General features: G+C 42.0%; 2 protein-coding genes across 4 annotated transcripts; one reads left to right on the plus strand and one right to left on the minus strand.

Moving 5' to 3' along the window:
* Positions 1–389: 389 nt before the first annotated feature.
* On the minus strand, positions 390–2,353 carry LOC122010769 (zinc finger BED domain-containing protein RICESLEEPER 2-like). The gene is made up of 3 exons (XM_042567249.1): positions 2,327–2,353; positions 478–2,281; positions 390–400 (listed from the first exon to the last, which is right to left on the minus strand). The coding sequence occupies exons 1-3, from the start codon at positions 2,351–2,353 to the stop codon at positions 390–392; spliced, it is 1,842 nt and encodes a 613-aa protein (XP_042423183.1).
* Positions 2,354–15,744: 13,391 nt separating this feature from the next.
* LOC122008859 (glutamate receptor 3.1-like) lies at positions 15,745–20,847 on the plus strand. 3 transcript variants are annotated; one of them, XM_042564734.1, is made up of 7 exons: positions 15,745–16,068; positions 16,159–16,458; positions 16,735–18,080; positions 18,195–18,472; positions 19,450–19,481; positions 19,570–19,973; positions 20,210–20,847. In XM_042564734.1, exons 2-7 carry the CDS (start codon positions 16,203–16,205, stop codon positions 20,627–20,629), a joined length of 2,736 nt encoding a protein of 911 aa, XP_042420668.1. In that variant the 5' UTR covers positions 15,745–16,068; positions 16,159–16,202; the 3' UTR covers positions 20,630–20,847. The 3 variants fall into 3 exon arrangements, with proteins under 3 accessions (XP_042420668.1, XP_042420667.1, XP_042420669.1); XM_042564733.1 differs by having other exon boundaries at positions 15,745–16,064; XM_042564735.1 differs by having other exon boundaries at positions 15,746–16,064; positions 17,239–18,080.
* The last annotated feature ends 10 nt before the right edge of the window (positions 20,848–20,857 follow it).

The following is a 20,857-nucleotide window of genomic DNA, read 5'->3' on the forward strand; positions in this document are numbered from 1 at the left end:
CCGGTGCTAAAAGCCGATTCAGAAGCAACTGTAGAAATTGGAACACTCAAGATATCTCTAGCCATTTGTGCAAGGTCAGGATACCTAAATTGGTGAGCTTTCCAAAACACAAGAACATCCAATTTTGTTATTCTATCAATTGTTGGTTCTTCCAAATACAGCTCTAATTGACTCTTTTGAGCTCTGCCAATGAATTCTAAACTTTGAAAAGTGTCAAATTCCTATATCATAAATGAAATATATTAGTAACAAGTAGTAAAAAATAGTGAGGAAATGCAAAAAAAAAAATTATCAACAGTACCTTCAAAACATCCATGCATCCGCTGCCTAAATTTAGAGCAAGAGAAGCATTATTATCAATGGCACTATGAGTACTCGAAGATGCACTGCTAGTACTTACCTTGGAAGCAATACCCATATGCATATATTCCTCAAACAAAGAAACCAATTTGGATCTTACAAGACTTAATTCATTACTGCCATGTCCATATAACTTGTTGTAACAAAACTCAACAAATTGCATCTTGAACCTCGGATCAACTATCACGGCAATGGCAAACAAAATGTTATAATCTTTCCAGTACTTATCAAATTTATGAAACATCCGATTGGCCATTGATCTCATGAAATCATCAGAGCTTTGCAAGGCTTGACTTATTGTCAACTGAACCGTAAAGATGCGAGGAAAGTAAAGGTTGGCAGTAGGATATTTCACTCCAGAAAACAAAGTTGTTGTCTCATAGAAAACCTCAAGGAATTTGAATATTTTTTCAACTTGTCCCCACTCATCAACCGATGGACAATGTGTGAAATTAGTATCAGCCAATCTCAAATGATTAAAAGCACGCCGATAATACATGGCACTAGAAAGCATCAAATACGTAGAATTCCATCTAGTAGGAACATCTTGCCTTAGTGATTTCTTAGAATCAAGTGAAGTTTGGGTAACCGATTCTATAAACTTTTGCTTTCTCACTTGACTGCATTTCACATACTTTACACATTCACGAATTTTATCAACAGAACTATCAATTCTTTTCAAACCTTCTTGCACAATTAAATTGAGAATGTGTGCACAACAACGAACATGCAAAAACTCGCCACCACTCACTAATGAACAATTTAAACCAAGTTGATCCCTTAAAAGGCCAACAAACACATCATTTGCAGCCGCATTGTCTAATGTAATTGTGAAAACCTTTCTCTGAATTCCCCAAACATTGAATAAACTATTAATTTTATCACACAATGCAATACCAGAGTGAGGTGGAGGCATGTAAGAGAAGTTAATTATCCTTTTTTGTAAAACCCAATTGGAATCAATGAAATGTGCTGTCAAGCATATATAACCATCAGTGGCAATAGAAGTCCACAAATCAGAAGTGAAACAAATTTTTCCAGGGCATGAATGCATTTCTTGAGCTATTCTATTGCATTCATTTTTATGCATCTTGAGAATATCAGTCCTTGCGGTGTTTCTAGTGAAATAATTTACTTGAGGTTCCAAATACGTAAAAATAGATCTAATTGCCTCATATTCCACAAACTGAAAAGGTAAATCATGCTTCACAATTGCTAAGATTAGCAACTCTCTAAATCTTTCTTGGTTAAACCGTTGTGACCTAATAGCAAGACTTTTATCACCTTGTTCTAACAAAGCTTGAGCAATATCACTAGTTTTCTGTTTAGGACATTGATTAAGGATATGGCGTCGGAGATTACCTGTACCCATGCTACTTTCTGCTTTGTATGTAATCCCACAAGCTTTACATTTGCAACGCAAATCTTCTCCCTCTATTTTAGGAAGCATCTCAAAATATTGCCACCACTTTGATTTCAAGACTCTCTTCCGTTTGCCACTTCCGGAGGCCTTGCCTTGCAAAGACGTTTCTTCATCTACATTTAAATCCCTCGTAGTCGTAGATACAGCTGGTGCACCCTCCAGTTCCTCCTCCTCACTATTCTCCTCTTGATCGAGATCAATAGGTTGAGAATTCATGTTGTCGATGACGATGTTGGAGAAATAGAAGAGAATCGTGAACCCCTTCCTTCGACAACCCAACCCCTGTGAGGCTGGTCCCTGTCGATTGTCGGCTTGTCGCGGACTCGCGATGTCTGTGTCGCTGCTATGAGCTGTCGCCTGCCTCCTAGAGCCTAAACTCCCGAGTCCCGATTCTCCCGAAGGCGGAAGGCCGAAGTCCCGAACCGAAGCTGCATCTCTCGGTCTCTGGCTCTCTGCGATTTTCTGCGAACTGGCGGTGGAGGAAGTCGGAACTGCCGACTGCGAACCGTAGCCCTAACCCCTAGCTCGTAATTCGTAAAGCACTAAAGCATTATTGCAGAAAAGCCCCATTGATTAAAACTTAAAAGTTAAAAAGTTAAAACATTAATTAAATAGTAAATAAGTAAATACAAAAAAATTGGTTTTGTTTAGTGTGTTCGGGTTGGTTCGGGTGGGTTTGGGTGGGTTCGGGTTTATGGGTGACCTGATTCTTAATTCAGGTCAACCCGGGTTGACCTGAACCCAACCCAACCTGGAAAAAAGAAATCGGGTCAGATTTCGGGTTCAACCCAATCTGACCCTAATCCAAAAACCTCAACCCTAACCCAATATTTTTCGTGTCGACTCGGGTCGGGTTTTCGGGTCGAGTCCATTTTTGACACCCCTAATTTATTGCACCTTGCTCAAAGCAACTGAGCACCAAATCGGATCCTCCTTTCCGCTCCACTCTTCTTCATCTCACTTGCTATTTGCTTCGGGCGGCAATCACTTTGCTTCGCTCCCAAGCGAAAGATCCATCTCCAGCAGCGAAACCATCCGATCCTCTTGTTGAATAAGTGAAGGGAGAAGAAATGAAATAGAAAAAATGTTTCATTATGAATGGAACTTTAGTCTCACATTAGAAATTTCAAGATACTTTTGTTGATTTATATTGATTTACATATATTAAAATTGTGAACAAATACAAGAGGAGAGACTCTCTCTCACGCGTGAGTGCGCAAGGGGTGTAAATCCAAGGTCCGGATTTACACTAAACCAAGTTGGACTTGCGCACACGAATGCCGGATTGGTCGGGGTAAAATTCGCCCAAGTGGAACAGCCAATAACATTTTGCCACGTAAACTTTTTTGCTGTTTGTGAACATTTTGCCACGTAAACTTTTTTGCTGTTTGTGAACATTTTGCCACGTAAACCTTTTTGCTGCTTGTGAACATTTTGCCACGTAAACATTTTTCCTATTTGTGTAGTGGATGCATTAAAGGAAGATTAATGCAGGACATAGCTTGGTGAGTAATGATCATTAATCGATCATTAATTTTTGCCATTCATTTAAAAGGAGGTTGTGACTACAGGCAAAAGGGTTACGCACACAGCATAGCAAAAACTCTCCGTTTTTTTCCTCCCTTCTCTGTCGTGCAGCTCCTGCTCAGCGGAGTGCCCGTGATAGTAATCGGGTGCCACTCAGTTCGCCATGACCACCAGTGCTTGGTCGGATTCACAGTCTACCGTTGTATCCTGGGAAACAGACGACCCTTGTAAGCCTCGAAGCACAGCCGGAGGTGAGCGAATCTGTTTCAAGAAAACTGCGACTCTCACAGGCCTCGGTCAGTTTTCTCGGTCGGCCAGTCTCCTAGCCCGATCTGTCTTTTGCCAGATCAAGTGCTGACCTGGTCTTCCGCTCTACATATCAGCTCTGTCGTTCCGTTCTGCAGACCTGGTCTTCTGCTCTGTAGATCTGGTCTGGTGTTTTACAGACCTGCTCTACCTCTCTAGTCTTCCGCTCTGCAAACTTGTACTGATGCTCTGATATGACGCTCTATAGACCTATCCTGCAGCTCTGGTCTTCCGCTCTGCAGACCTACGCTGCCTCTCTGCCTTGCAGCTCTGGTCTTCCGCTCTGCAGACCTGCACTGCTTCTCTGATCTGCCACTTTGGTCTTCCGCTCTGCAGACCTGCGCTGCCTCTCTGCCCTGCAGCTCTGGTCTTCCGCTCTGCAGACCTGTGCTGCCTCTCTGCCTTGCAGCTCTGGTCTTCCGCTCTGCAGACCTGCACTGCTTCTCTGATCTGCCACTCTGGTCTTCCGCTCTGCAAACCTACGCTGCCTCTCTGCCCTGCAGCTCTGGTCTTCCGCTATGCAGACCTGTACTGCCTCTCTGATCTGCCACTCTGGTCTTCCGCTCTACAGACCTGTGCTACCTCTCTGGTCTGCTGCTCTGCAGACTTGCCTTGCCGTTCTAGTCTGCCGCTCTGCAGACCTGCACTGGTCTTCTGCTATGCTGACTTGGTCATCCGCTCTGCTGACCTGGTCTTCAGTTGTAACGCCCGAGAAATTCCAAATAAATTATTAGAAAATATTCTATTATTTTTCTAGAATTTTAGGATATTTTTATAGAATTTTTAGAGTAACGGAAGTAGCAAAAATAAATAGGAACATAAAATAGCCTACGCCGGTATTGAACCCGAGACCTATGGGGTCCTACGATTTATGGTGGACTCTAGTAACCAAGTGAACCCAGCAGGGCCGTGCTGAAAGAAAAGGGAATCAATTATATTTATGTTAAAGTTGGGTCGGATAAACCACTTAATATAAATAGGAAATTATTAAGTGGAGAATTGTTGAACGACAATTCTTTTCTCCTCAAACCCTTACACGCCGCCTCTCCCTTCTCTCCTCCTCTCGGCGCACCAAGCCCAAGGACTAGGGTTCCGTTCCAAGAGCTTCAAGAGCACCCTCCGGCGACGACTCCAGCACGAGAACGTTCCTCTCCGCGAGAAGGGCACGTAGACACGAGGAGATCGACAAAGGGATCTTCTCCACCAGAAACCTAGTGTTTAGATTTGTAAGAAACTTCGAGCAGGAGGTAAGAAACCCCTCACCTGCAGTATAAGTAGCTTTTTATCCATTTTTATGCTTCGTTTGTTAGTATACAGACTTTTGGCACATAGGGGGTGCAATAGCGCACACCAAGTGCTTGATAGTATGTTCTGCACATTTAAAATGCAACTTAGGCATTTTAACAGCTTAGCTAGATGTAATAGAAGCATTTATTCAGCATATTTAGTTTTAGTACAGCTTATATGGGACTACGGTCCAATGGGTGGGCACCCCTAGTCGCCTCTAGGTTTAGATAACCTAGCTCTAGGTTTAGATAACCTAGAAATAGCAAGACAAGATATTCAGCTTATATTTCAGTATTTTACTTTATCAGTTGCACTGTACTGGACTAGATGTCCATCGGGCTGGGCTCCCATAGTCGTCCCTAGGTTTAGATAACCTAGTAAACTCTACTAAATTCGGGACTTGCAACCCCGGGTCTAGTTAGGGATGCGTGCATAGCAAGTACAGTTGTCGGGCCCAAGAGTAGTATGATTATTATTTTAATCTATTTATGATAAATAGTTTTCAAAGCTCCCAATTCAGCTATGTGATTATAGTAAATCAGTACTAGCTCAGCTTTAGCCTAACTCAACTCATGCTTCAATTAGGTCCTTTCTTATTGAGATTATCAGTTATTGCCATGCTCAGTTTCTAATCTCTATGTTTTGTATGATAGTACGCCATGCTTTAACCTGTTCAACATATATTTCAAACAATATGTTTTAAAAGCATAAATTGCATCGAATGCATGTTTTGTGAGGTAGATGGTTTCTTACTAAGCTCCCTAGCTTACAGATACTTATTTTCCTTATACTGCAGATAAAGGTAAAGGAAAGATGGACTAACGGAGGCTGGAGGTCAATGCAATGAAGATGTGTGTGGATGGAACCTGAAATAAAGATCTTGGAAGAACTAGAACATTTAAGAACTTAGTGTTTCTTATCGTGTTACTCTTTGCTTACTTAGTTATCTAAATGATTTGAATTGTGAAAGTATGCCTAGAATACTAGTTATCATGCTTAGAATACTAATATCTGATATTAGAATATTGTCCAGCCACTTTAGAATTTATGTATGCAAATTTGGGCACGAAACAGTGCTGAAATCAGATTCCTGGTACGAAATCAGAAACCCCAATCGATCAGCCGATCGATTGGAGGCTTCTCGATCGATCAGTTGATCGATTGAGGAGTTTGTACCGTGAATAGTAAGCTCTTGGATAGATTAGCCGATCGATCCGGACATGTTCTGTTTCGAACAGAGAGCTCTGGGATCGATCACTGGATCGATCATTCTGACCGGATCGATCAGCCGATCGATCCAAACGGGACCTCCGTGCACAGTAGCACGCAGAATCGATCAGTGGATCGATTGAGGTAGCTGGATCGATCAACCGATCGATCCATAAATTCTTTCGTGCACAGAAGCACGCTGGATCGATCAAGGGATCAATCAGGGGATCAGCTCTCGCGAACAGAGAGCTCCCGAATCAATCATTGGATCGATTGGTTAGCCTGGATTGATCAGCCGATCGATCCAGAGTTTAACCCGAATACAGTAACGAGCTGAATCGATCCGTGGATCGATCAGAGGGCTGATATCAGCTGTAAATACCTCAGTTCAGCTCTTGAGGATAGTTGAAGCTCAGAAAACCTCCTCTAGCATAGCTACTACAATTCAAGATGTAGTTCAGACATGAATTTTAGATTTTATAGCGATTATTAAAAGAATTTACATCAGCCTAGCAAAATTTTAAATTCTTTTAGTTTCCACACAGTATAGTTTAGCATAATGTAACCCTCGACCTTGTAGCTTAGCCAGTAGAAGGCGGGTCGTTACAGAGTGGTATCGGAGCAAAAGGTTCCATACTTCCTACACACACATCAGTATTGAATTTGCAGCTTCCAAGTAAGAACATCTCTCACTTTATTTATGTTTCTTGTTTTCATGTTTAGAGATAACTAAAGCATGTTTGTTTATGATAGTATTTAACATGATAACAGTAGTTACGCAATTTTGATTGTATTAGTTATGTATGTCCTCTATGTCTCTAGAAATGACACGAGGACGCCCAGCTAGAAGGGCACCAGCCACTGAGCCCCAGGATAAGGCAGACAGCTCAGTGCCTCCTCCAGATCTTACAGCAGTAGTGGCTCAGTTACAGAAGCAGCTAGCTGAACAACAACAGGAAATAGCTACTTTAAGGGCTAATCAGCAGAACACTCCCACTGTCACTCCAGAGCCTAACTTGGCAACTCCAGTAGTGATAGAGGTTCCACCAGTCTAACCTGCAGCACCAGTGGCCCCAGCAGCAGAAACACAGAGAAAAGCCTATTTGATCCAGTGGCAGAAAGTCAAGCCAGAGAATTTCTCAGGCACCAGTGAACCATGGGATGTTCAAGCCTGGTTCAAAACACTGGAGAGTACGATGGAGCTTTTGGGCTGACCAGAACATGAGAAGGTGAAGTGTGCCTCTTTCTGTCTGACAGGAGATGCACGTATGTGGTGGGAGAAAATCAAAGTGGAGCGCCCAGTGAATCAGATGACATGGGCTGACTTCGAAAGGAAATTCTTCGAGGAGTTTTTCCATATGCGGGTCACAAATCGCCACTACGACGAGTTCACTGAATTTCGTCAGGGCAACCTTTCAGTTGAGGAGGCCGTAAGGAAATTCAACAGACTGGCTCGTCTATGCCCTGAATTAGTCAGCACTGAAAAGGAACGAGTCCGGTTGATGCTCAAGATGTTAAGACCGGAAATAGCAATGAATGTAGCCAGCGGTGTCCGTAGGCCGCAAACCACAGAAGAACTAGTGAGCAGTGCTCTGACCACCGAGCATTATCAGAATAGTATCAAGCAGCAGAAGCAAGTTCTCTCAGAATCCAAAGGCCAAGGAGGCTCAGGTACTCAGAAACACCAAGGCCACAGCTCCCACGGCTCTAACTGGAAAGGGAACTCCAGCAACAAACGCAAACTAGGAAGTTACCCAAAAGGAGGACCAGCTAGTAAACAGCCCAGCTATCCCAAATGTTCCACTTGTGGAAAATTTCACCCAGGAGTTTGTCGCAAGGGCACCTGAGGATGTTTCGAATGTGGCCAGGAGGGACATATGGCTAAACAATGCCCAAACAAGACCAGCCTTCCTCCACCACAGCCGATTCAGTACGAGGTCAAGGCAGCACAGTTGTACCAGATGCAGGCTGCTTTAGACGGTCCACACATCAGCCAAGGCAGAATGGAAGCCCCCTCAGCCGTGACGAACGCGAGGATCTACTCACTCACCAGAGAGGACGTAGCGAATGTCTCGACAATTGTTACAGGTCAGATTAGTATTTTACAGCAAAGTGCAACTGTCTTATTCGATACTGGGGCAACCCATTCTTATGTATCCAGGGCATTCGCCGAAAAGTTGACGATACCTCCAGAGGTACTCAGTAGTCAGTTCTTGACGACGCTACCTTCGGGAGAAATTATGGCGTCCACGCACTGGCTCCGAGCAGTGCCGATCATCATAGCAGACAAAGAGCTTTTTGGTGATCTGATAGTATTAGATATGACTGACTACGACGTCATCTTGGGAATGGACTTTTTGATGAAGTACGACACCTCCATAGAGTGCCGTAAACAGAGAGTTGTATTCCAACCCGAAGCGGGAGTGCAGTTTGGGTTCATCGGAGAACCAAAGAGAAAAACCAAGAAGTTTCTCTCAGCTCTGAAAGCACAGAAACTAATGGATTCAGGATGTATGGGATTCTTAGCGCATGTAGTCAGTACCAGCCACGACAAGGACCGAAATCTAGAAGAGGTCCGAGTCGTATGTGACTACCCAGCAGTCTTTCCTGAGGAATTACCAGGCCTAGCACCAGACAGGGAGATAGAGTTTGAGATATAGCTCATTCCCGGTACAAATCCCATCTCCAAAGCACCCAATCGCATGGCTCCAACCGAACTGAAAGAACTTCATGAGCAATTGCAGGAGCTTCTTGACAAGGGCTTCATACGCTCTAGTCACTCACCATGGGGAGCACCTGTATTGTTCGTAAAGAAGAAGGACGAGAGCATGCGCCTATGTATAAATTACAGAGCACTAAACCAAGTCACGATCAAGAACAGGTATCCTCTTCCCAGAATAGATGACCTGTTTGATCAGTTAAAGGGAGCAGTAGTGTTCTCTAAGATAGACATCAGATCAGGTTATCATCAGGTGAAAGTCAAAGAAGGGGATATACCCAAGACAACATTCAGGACTAGATACGGACATTACGAGTTCGTAGTCATGCCCTTTGGCGTGACAGCTACTTTCATGGACCTCATGAACAGGGTATTCAGGGAATACTTAGATAAGTTCGTTATCGTGTTCATCGATGACATCCTTATCTATTCAGGAACTCAGGAAGAACACGCAGAGCACCTGAAAATAGTATTGCAGACTCTTCAGCAGAACCAACTATACGCCAAGTTCACGAAATGTGAATTCTGGTTAGATCAGATATCCTTCCTGGGTCACATCATCTCAAAGGATGGTATCATGGTAGACCCCAGTAAAATAGAAGCTGTGTGTAACTGGAAAAGACCTAAAAACGCCAGTGAAATCAGAAGCTTTCTGGGATTAGAAGGTTATTACAGAAAATTTGTAGAGGACTTCTTCAAGATAGCCTCCCCACTGACAGCTCTTACCAGAAAGAACAGAAAATTTCAGTGGACAGAGGACTGTGAGAACAGCTTCAGTGAGCTAAAGAGGAGATTGACAGTGCTCCCATTCTGGCTCTACCAGAAAACACCGACAGTTTTGACATTTATAGTGATGCCTCTAAATTGGGACTAGGAGCAGTACTGATGCAAAATGGCAGGGTAATCGCCTACGCCTCCAGACAACTCAAAGACTATGAGAGGAACTATCCTACTCATGATCTTGAGCTTGCAGCAGTCATGTTCGCTCTCAAAATTTGGAGACATTACTTGTATGGAGCTCAGTGTAGAGTGTATACAAATCATCAGAGTCTGAAGTATTTCTTCACTCAGAAGGATCTGAATATGCGACATCGCAGATAGCTCGAGCTGGTCAAAGACTACAACATAGACATCCTCTACCACCCAGGAAAAGTCAATAAGGTGGCAGACGCACTTAGCAGAAAGTCCAGCACCACCTTACTATCACTAGCAGCCATGTCACCGCCCCTACGGAAGGAGATCACATATTTCAGTCTTGAACTTATAGTGGGACAGCTCTCTACTATGACGTTAGAATCCACCTTGCTTGGTGACATCCAGACAGTTCAGAGACAGGATTCTGAAATTCAGAAAATCAAGCAAGGCTTAGCAGGATCAGAAGGTGGAGAGTTCAGAACATCTGATAGTGGGGCATTATATTTTGGAGACAGACTATGCGTTCCAAATCAGGAGGAATTAAAGAGAAAGATTTTAGACGAGACTCACAGGACTCCCTATGCGATGCATCCGGGTTCCACCAAGATGTACCAAGACCTAAAGAAACATTTTTGATGGCCTGGGATGAAAAGAGACATCGCTAGATATGTCAGCACCTGTCTAACCTGTCAGAGGGTCAAGGCAGAACATCAGAGACCAGGAGGAGTTCTGCAGCCTATCCAGATCCCACAATGGAAGTGGGAGGATATTTCCATGGATTTCATAGTGGGACTACCCAGAACCACGAATGGTTTTGACGCCATCTGGGTAATAGTCGACAGATTGACTAAATCAGCCCACTTCTTAGCTATCAGGATATCCTACTCCATGGAGCAGCTAGCTCAGTTGTATCTCAAGGAGATCGTTAGACTACATGGAGTCCCACGAACCATAATTTCAGACAGAGATAGTAGATTCACGTCACACTTCTGGGAGTGTGTACAGTCAGCATTGGGCACTAAGTTAAAGCTTAGCACAGCTTTCCATCCTCAGACAGATGGCCAGACGGAGCGAGTAAATCAGGTACTCGAAGATATGCTCCGAGCATGTGCCCTAGACTTCAAGGGAAGTTGGTGCAGATATCTGAGTTTAGCAGAATTTGCATACAACAATAGCTATCAGGCCACCATCGGCATGGCACCTTACGAGGCTCTCTACGGGCAGAGGTGTAGATCTCCAATCTGCTGGTACGAGAGTGGTGAACAGAAAGAACTAGAACTTCAGACATATCTAGTAGCAGACACCACAGCAGCTATACAACTGATCCGCCAGAGGATAGAGACAGCTCAGAGCCGCCAGAAAAGCTAAGCTGATACACGACGCAGACCTTTAGAGTTTTCAGTTGGGGATACAGTATTCCTCAGAGTGGCTCCCATGAAGGGGGTAATGCGTTTTGGAAAGAAGGGCAAATTAAGTCCCAGATATGTGGGATCATACCTTATCAGCAGAAGAATTGGCAAGGTAGCATATGAGCTAGAGCTATCCCAGGAGATGTCAGCTATCCATAACGTATTTCATGTCTCTATGCTGAAGAAGCATATCCCAGATGTCACTCAGGTGATTGAGCCCCAATCGGTACAAGTCCGCGAAGACCTCAGCTATGACAGTCGGCCTATTCAGATAATAGACCGAGTAGTTAAGAAATTGCGGAACAAGGAAGTACCATTAGTAAAAGTTATTTGGCAAAGTCACACAGCAGAAGAGGCAACTTGGGAGACAGAAGCCGGTATGAGACAGAAATACCCAGAGTTATTCTAAGTTCGAGGACGAACTTTTTATAAGGTATGGGGGATTGTAACGCCCGAGAAATTCCAAATAAATTATTAGAAATATTCTATTATTTTTCTATAATTTTAGGATATTTTTACAGAATTTTTAGAGTAGCGGAAGTAGCAAAAATAAATAGGAACGTAAAATAGCCTACGTGGGTATTGAACCCGAGACTTATGGGGTCCTACGATTTATAGTGGACTCTAGTAACCAAGTGAACCCAGCAGGGCCGTGCTAAAAGAAAAGGGAATCAATTATATTTATGTTAGAGTTGGGCCGGATAAACCACTTAATATAAATAGAAAATTATTAAGTGGAGAATTGTTGAACGACAATTCTTTTCTCCTTAAAACCTTACACGCCGCCTCTCCCTTCTCTCCTCCTCTCGGCGCACCAAGCCCAAGGGCTAGGGTTCCGTTCCAAGAGCTTCAAGAGCACCCTCCGGCGACGACTCCAGCACGAGAATGTTCCTCTCCGCGAGAAGGGCACGTAGACACGAGGAGATCGACAAAGGGATCTTCTCCACCGGAAACATAGTGTTTAGATTTGTAAGAAAATTCGAGCAGGAGATAAGAAACCCCTCACCTGCAGTATAAGTAGCTTTTCATTCATTTTTATGCTTCGTTTGTTAGTATACAGACTTTTGGCACATAGGGGGTGCAATAGCGCACACCAAGTGCTTGATAGTATGTTCCGCACATTTAAAATGCAACTTAGGCATTTTAACAGCTTAGCTAGATGTAATAAAAGCATTTATTCAGCATATTTAGTTTTAGTACAGCTTATATGGGACTACGGTCCAATGGGTGGGCACCCCTAGTCGCCTCTAGGTTTAGATAACCTAGCTCTAGGTTTAGATAACCTAGAAATAACAAGACAAGATATTCAGCTTATATTTCAGTATTTTACTTTATCAGTGGCACTGTACTGGACTAGATGTCCATCGGGCTGGGCTCCCATAGTCGTCCCTAGGTTTAGATAACCTAGTAAACTCTACTAAATTCGGGACTTGCAACCCCGGGTCTAGTTAGGGATGCGCGCATAGCAAATACAGTTGCCGGGCCCAAGAGCAGTATGATTATTATTTTAATATATTTATGATAAATAGTTTTCAAAGCTCCCAATTCAGCTATGTGATTATAGTAAATCAGTACTAGCTCAGCTTTAGTCTAACTCAGCTCATGCTTCAATTAGGTCCTTTCTTATTGAGATTATCAGTTATTGCCATGCTCAGTTTCTAATCTCTATGTTTTGTATGATAGTATGTCATGCTTTAACCTGTTCAGCATATATTTCAAACAGCATGTGTTTAAAAGCATAAATTGCATCGAATGCATGTTTTGTGAGGTAGATGGTTTCTTACTAAGCTCCCTAGCTTACAGATACTTATTTTCCTTATACTGCAGATAAAGGTAAATGAAAGATGGACTAGTGGAGGCTGGAGGTCAATGCAATGAAGATGTGTGTGAATGGAACCTGGAATAAAGATCTTGGAAGAACTATAACATTTAAGAACTTAGCGTTACTCTTTGCTTACTTAGTTATCTAAATGCTTTGAATTGTGAAAGTATGCCTAGAGTACTAGTTATCATGCTTAGAATACTAATATCTGATATTAGAATATTGTCCAGCCACTTTAGAATTTATGTATGCAAATTTGGGCACGAAACAGTGCTGAAATCAGATTCCTGGTACGAAATCAGAAACCCCAATCGATCAGCCGATCGATTGGAGGCTTCTCGATCGATCAGCTGATCGATTGAGGAGTTTCTACCGCGAACAGTAAGCTCCTGGATCGATTAGCCGATCGATCCGGACGTGTTCTGTTCCGAACAGAGAGCTCTGGGATTGATCGTCCAGACCGGATCGATCAGCCGATCGATCCAAACGGGACCTCCGTGCACAGTAGCACGCGGAATCGATTAGTGGATCGATTGAGGTAGCTGGATCGATCAACCGATCGATCCATAAATTCTTTCGTGCACAGAAGCACGCTGGATCGATCAAGGGATCGATCAGGGGATCAGCTCTCGCGAACAGAGAGCTCCCGAATCGATCATTGGATCGATTGGTTAGCCTGGATCGATCAGCCGATCGATCCAGAGTTTAACCCGAATACAGTAACGAGCTGAATCGATCCGTGGATCGATCAGAGGGCTGATATCAGCTGTAAACACCTCAGTTCAGCTCTTGAGGATAGTTGAAGCTCAGAAAACCTCCTCTAGCATAGCTACTACAATTCAAGATGTAGTTCAGACATGAATTTTAGATTCTATAGCGATTATTAAAAGAATTTACATCAGCCTAGCAAAATTTTAAATTCTTTTAGTTTCCGCACAGTATAGTTTAGCATAATGTAACCCCCGACCTTGTAGCTTAGCCAGTAGAAGGCGGGTCGTTACATCCGCTCTACTGGTCTTCCGTTTTGCAGATCTGGTCTTTCGCTCTGCAGACCTGGTCTTCCGCTCTGTAGACCTGGTCTTTCGCTCTGCACTTTACAAAAACCAGCCTTTACTAGCAGCCTGAGATTATCCGCTCAGGTCATTTAGACTGTAAGTTTAATTTAATTCAGTGTAGCTTAAATTCAACTAATACCCCATAAATCTTCGGCATTAGATTGTTTGTGTCCAACACCTCCGCCTCTCAATCGACACTACATAACTTATGAAGCATCATCTCCAAATCTTCTATTTTTGAGGCATTCCTTGCCGATTTATGGATATGATAAATTCAGAATTATACCTATTACGATGATGCACCGCCGCTACCAAAACCCAACAAGTTTAATCCAAAACCTCTTAATGTAAATTAAGAATTGGGGCTGGTATATAGCCCAGGGCAGCCCATGCATAAAGATCAAGTAATAGTAATAGTTTTATGGTGATTTCTGTATTTAAAAAAAAACAATTCTTGATCAATTTGTGGTTATGAGAAGAGGGCTCATCATTTGTTGGTTCCGAAGTAGAAAGCAGTGGATGATCCTTCCACGTGTATTCATAGAGATGAATGATCCTAATTTATTTTATAAATGAGAGTTATCTATTTCACCAATACACATGGAAGGATCATTTCTTTAATTGTAAAAACGATCCAGATCTGGATCTACTGTTTGAAAGTAATGGTTGCCGGTTTAAGCTTGACTTCTTAAATGTATAAACCTTTTCGTACGTAAGAGTGTGATATTTGATATAACATAATATAATAGGAAAAGAATAAATAAAAGTGAACGATCCATATATAATATATAAAGTTGAAATTCCATTATTCTTAACCCAACTATAATTTTGCACTAGATTCCATTTTGCGTAGAGAAATGTGATGGATTGAGGTTGACGACTTGACGGGAGCATCTCCCAATAGATTGCGTGAGCAAAACGATGGATATGACATATCAAACAATGTCATTTTTTAGAGATGTTTTTTTGTTACACTAAAAAAAGGTCACCGATTATCGTGACATGGAAAATGGAGGCTAAAAAAAATTTACAACTGAGGTTGATTCAGCAAGGGGTAACAACGAGCGAGAGGAAGTAATTCTTTGATGTCGATTGAGAAACACATGAACAATGACGGTGCACAGGGACAAGAAGTAGAACAATGATCACAAGCTCAAAGATGAAGTTGGTGATAATAATTGAGTGGATTACATGGCGACTAAAGAGGCAATTAAAAACATTTTTGTTATTTTATTTTTTTTAATTTGAAATATTTTTTTCCATATTCAACTTGATTCGACGTTTACACCTCTAATGGAGATAATGAAGGTCATGAGCATGTAATAGAGGGCAATAGATGATCTCAAGATTTCACCATTTATTCAAATATTTGAATAATACCTACCCTAACACTTTCATATCCTAATTTATATCCTTTATTATTTATTTTCCTTTTTTCAATATTTGTAAATTATTATATATATTATAATTATCATTTTTTAAACAAAATAACTTATTATTATTTTGTAAAATGGAGTAATTCGTGGCAAAAAACAATTCTCATCTCCGATCAAATTTCGACCCCAAAATCTCATATAATAACATCTCATATTTTAACCATCGCACCATTTCAAGAGAACAAAATGAAATAATTCAAGCTCTATATATATATTTTGTTTATTTACCTAGCAAACGCAAACTTTTTTCTTCTATTAATAGAATCAAATTCCCTTGGTAAAAGCACTTCCCATTGCAAAAGATTTTGCAGATCAAACAGCGAACTACGACACTAAGCGAAGCATGGAGGAGATGAAGATGAGCGGGACTAGCATCACAAAAGCATTGCTTGCGGTCGTCGAATCGGATTCCTGTCTTCTCCCAGTCTGTTACAGGGCGGTTGCCGAGCTTTTCCGGTCCGGAATCCCAGGACAATGTGAATGGTGTGGTGATTCTCGTGATTTGCTGCTGCTGCTTCTATTTAAGCACTCAGGTGTGAGATCAAAGTCGAGGGGCGATCTGTAATTGCTTGGAGCCTTAGAGATAGCAAGAACCAGTGAGCAGTTTCTCTTCCACTTACCGGTTCCTTTTTCTGCTCAAGATTTTGTTTTTGTTTTTGTTTTTAACGGATTTCCTTGAATTTGGAGCAGTTTTGATAAGCGAGAGCGAAGAGCCATAAGGAAAGATCACCGTGATGCTGTCCCTGCTTCCGCTCCTCCTATGCATTTTCTCAAGCACCATTCGGGCGGCACAGGGACCCTCGCCAAGGCCTTCCGTCGTGCACGTTGGGGCTCTCCTAACATTCGATTCCACCATCGGAAGAGTCGCCAAGGTCGCCATCGATGCCGCAAGGGAGGATGTCAACTCCGATCCTGCTGTTCTTGCAGGCACCAGGCTGGATATTGAAATGAGGGACACCAATTGCAGTGGGTTCCTTGGCATGGCGGAAGGTGACCAATGGCCTCCTCTGTCTTTGTTATTCTTTCTAAAGGGTCAACAATTAATCTAAAAAAAATGTTAAATGTTTTCTTAAATTTATCTCGTACTTTTATTTCTTTCAGATATAGTACATACGGTTCATAATTCAATTCATGTTAAAATCTAGTATCCATAAACATGGATTATGAACACAAAACATATGAGAAGATGTGCTAAATTTGGGGAAACTTTAAACAGATTCTACAATATTTTACCAAAATGGTTTATATCCTATTTCGATGTCTCAGCTATGCAGTTCATGGAGTTGGATACCGTTGCAATAGTTGGGCCACAGTGCTCGACCATTGCTCATGTTATCTCTCACGTTGCCAATGAGCTCCATGTTCCTTTGCTCTCATTTTCAGCCACAGACCCTACTCTTACCGCACTTGAATACCCCTACTTTGTGCGAACAACACAAAGTGATCTGTTCCAAATGACTGCAATAGCAGCAATAGTAGACTACTTCCAGTGGAAGCAGGTGATTGCTGTATATGTTGATGATGATTATGGCAGAAATGGAATAGCTGCCTTAAGTGATGTGCTTGCTGAAAAGCGCTGCAAGTTAGCTTATAAAGCTTCACTTTCGCCTACAGCAACAAGGACTGATGTCACAAATTTACTAGTGAAGATTGCATTGATGGAATCTCGCATTATCGTGTTGCATTCAAATCAAGATTATGGTCCTATGATTCTTTCTGTGGCATATTATCTTGAAATGATGTCTAATGGGTATGTTTGGATCTCAACAGATTGGCTTTCTTCTCTGTTAGATTCCAAAGGACCTCTTTCTTCCTACACAATGTCCACAATGCAAGGGATCATTACACTTCGCCAGCACACAGAAGAATCGGAAAGGAAGAGTGATTTAATTTCTAGGTGGGGCAACTTGACCAGAAAGGAGAGCGGGAACTTTCGACTTAACTCTTATGGTTTCTATGCCTATGATACTGTGTGGATGTTGGCTAAGGCAATAGACTCCTTCTTTGATGATGGTGGAATCATTTCCTTCTCGAATGATTCAAGATTACAAGATTCCACAGCGGGAACTCTTCACCTTGATGCAATGAATATATTTAATGGCGGAGATCTTCTGCTTGATAAGGTAAGAAGCACCCATTTTGACGGCAGCACTGGAGTTTTTCAGTTTGATTCCGATGGGAATCTCATTCATCCGGCATATGATATTATAAATGTGATTGGAACTGGATCAAGAACTATTGGCTACTGGTCCAATTATTCCGGTTTATCAGTTGTGCCTCCTGAAACCTTGTATACAAAGCCACTTAATGTTTCTCCTTCAAGGGATCAACTCTACAGCGTCATCTGGCCCGGTGAAACAACAATTAGACCTCGAGGATGGGTCTTTCCTAACAACGGGAAAGAACTAAAAATTGGTTACCCTCTAAGAGTCGGTTATACGGAATTCGTCTCAAAGTCACCAACAACTGACACTGCTAAAGGTTACTGCATTGATGTCTTTACTGCTGCTGTCAACTTACTGCCTTATGCTGTTCCTTTCAAGTTGATACCATTTGGGGATGGGCATGACAATCCTAACTACACAGCACTGGTAAATATGGTTGCCACACAGGTAAGTTCAACACAAAGTATCTGCTACTGAACACGAATGTAATTGGCAACTTATTATTACATTAACTAACTTGAATTTGATTTTCAGTAGCCCTGGTCTTTTTCATTTTTGCAGGAATTTGATGCTGCTGTTGGTGATATCGCCATTGTTACTAGTCGGACGAAGATTGTTGACTTCACACAGCCATATTTGTCTTCTGGTCTTGTTATATTAGCTCCAATCAGAAGGCGCAAATCAAATGCTTGGGCATTCCTACAACCCTTTACTCTGGAGATGTGGTGTGTTATAGGCATTTTATTTATCATGATAGGAACTGTAGTTTGGACGCTTGAACACCGGCTCAATGATGAGTTTCGTGGCCCTCCAAGGAAACAATTGATCACAATCTTTTGGTAAGTTGTAGCACAAATGAATGAATGTTATCTAGCTTATAGCTTCAAATTATCATTCAAGATATATTTACACCCTATCTACCTTATCATATTTGATTTTTTTTTCATGCCAGAGATTTCCCACGCCGACTAATTTTGTTAACCATATTTGGTTTGTCAGTGCAACATGTCCCTTTTCATTTTTGAGCTTCAAAGGCATTGAACCTTAGAGTCATATCTAGTCAATTCCTATAGCATTGCAATGTGACCAACTCTTTCGCTTGCTATGTATTGCATTGTATAGCTTCCGTATCAAATATTGAGATTATGCTTGTTAAGGTCAGGTTTAACAGATATTGGGACCTACTAACATGTGGCCACTGTAGGCTAGCTACAAGTCAGAGGGAAAACTGTGAGATAGTTTGCCGAACTATAAAGTGTTAGGATTCTAAACAATTTAGTATGATCGAAGTCAAATTGGAGGTTAGGAGGATAGAGTTTTCACATCGAAGATTAAATGGAAGGGGCTTGGTCTCCTTAGTGTTTTGAGGTGGAGTTGTTGTAGTCCCTGAGGTGGAGACACAATCGTCGTATGAAAAATGAAAGTTTAAATCCAAAAATTCTCTCTCTCAGACCTCAGGATCTATTTTCACATTGACAGATGTTTACACGCTTAGTGGTTTCAGCTCTCATAGTATAGGAGGATAGCCTCGAATCAGTGGTGTGACACCACGTATGAGGCTATATAGCACGTTTATCTTGCCCCAAGGGTGAATTGAAACATGTCTAGCTCATACTGGTCGGTTCTACAAGTAGAAATACCCAACGTCAATGCCCAACATTAATCAGTAAAGTCTCACGAATACAGGCTTGCCATTTTCAGCAAGTTACTATCGTTTTCATGAAAATTTTAGGTTGATGTTTTTTCTTCTTTTTCTTTACTAACCAAGTTTTACTTCTTCTAACGTAGCTTTTTGACTTCTCTTTGTCTGTTGCAGGTTCAGCTTCTCAACCTTGTTTTTTGCACACAGTGAGTATGACTGAACACACAAGACACTTCTTCTATCCCAATACATATGATTTAGAGCTTAATCCACACTGTCAATGTTTTCTCTCAGGAGAGAGCACTGTGAGCACGCTAGGACGTTCAGTGCTACTAATCTGGCTTTTTGTGGTACTGATCATCCAATCTAGCTACACTGCAAGCTTGACATCGATCCTCACAGTGCAAAAGCTCTCAACGACCGTAGAAGGAATTGAAAGCTTGAGAACCGGCAATGGATTTATCGGGTTTCAGGTTGGTTCGTTTGCTGAAAATTATATGGTCGAGGAGCTAAGGATTCCCAGATCCAGACTTAAAGCCCTCTCGCCAGAAGAGTATGCCGGAGCCCTTGAACTGGGCTCCGATAATGGAGGTGTTACTGCCATTGTCGATGAACTTGGCTACGTTGAGATTTTCCTATCAAAAAATTGCCAATTCTCAATCGTTGGACCAGAATTTACCAAAAATGGCTGGGGTTTTGTAAGTTCCTTTTCAACTTCTTTAGTTTTGTGACCTTCTGTTTGATTCATCATCATATGGATATTGGATTTAGATCATCTTTGGGCTTCTCGTTGGCATTTGTTTTGATTGTTTTGGCTTTAAAACAATCCGAAATTCCTTCGTAATGTTCTTTAGTTATTACATTCGCAACTCTATGATCTATTTCTCTTGTCTTCCAAAACCGTGATCGTTTGATTCAAACCCTTTCAATTCAGGTCTTCCAAAGGGACTCTCCTTTAGCGGTTGACATGTCGACAGCAATTCTCACTTTGTCTGAGAATGGAGATCTCCAGAGGATCCACGACAAATGGTTCACAAGGGCTGCTTGCTTCTCTGAATCAGAAGAAATCGATTCAGAACGGCTCAGTCTTAGCAGCTTCTGGGGGTTGTTTCTCATATGTGGGATCTCATGCTTCTTGGCTCTCGTCATATACTTAACCGGCGTGATATACCAGTACATCCATCTACCTTCCACTCATCAGCAAGACCCTTCCAGCCATAGAATGCCTAAATTGGGACGCAGCCTTCGCGAGTTCTTTTCGTTTCTCAACGACAAGGAAGAGGACGTCCAGAAGAGATATTCTCAGAGAGGACACAAGCCCGACGGTGATGTCTCTGTTAACCTTGAAACATGAGGATGATGTATGTGTATGTGCTCGGTATCTATATCATACTTGTCAGCGTTCAGTTGTCCTTTACTTGAAACATCAGTTGTTTCGATGGATTGCCAACCATGAAGCAAATGGCGATGGGCCTAATGTATGTAAGGATGCATGACTTCTCTGATTTGAGTAGCTCTGAATCCAAAAATGTTATTAGAGATCAAGACGAACATTATAGTACTTTGAATAAAGCTACTATAA

This window comes from Zingiber officinale, chromosome 8A (genome assembly GCF_018446385.1).
Source record: "Zingiber officinale cultivar Zhangliang chromosome 8A, Zo_v1.1, whole genome shotgun sequence".
Classification (NCBI taxonomy): Eukaryota; Viridiplantae; Streptophyta; class Magnoliopsida; order Zingiberales; family Zingiberaceae; genus Zingiber; species Zingiber officinale.

Coding starts and splice junctions, on each gene's coding strand:
- LOC122010769 (XM_042567249.1), bottom strand. CDS start 2,353: ATGGGGCTTTTCTGCAATAATGCTTTA. Junction 2,282..2,326: donor TTTTCTGCAATAATGCTTTA/GTGCTTTACGAA, acceptor TACGGTTCGCAG/TCGGCAGTTCCGACTTCCTC.
- LOC122008859 (XM_042564734.1), top strand. CDS start 16,203: ATGCTGTCCCTGCTTCCGCTCCTCCTATGCATTTTCTCAAGCACCATT. Junction 18,081..18,194: donor TAAATATGGTTGCCACACAG/GTAAGTTCAACA, acceptor TCATTTTTGCAG/GAATTTGATGCTGCTGTTGG. Junction 19,974..20,209: donor CCAAAAATGGCTGGGGTTTT/GTAAGTTCCTTT, acceptor CTTTCAATTCAG/GTCTTCCAAAGGGACTCTCC.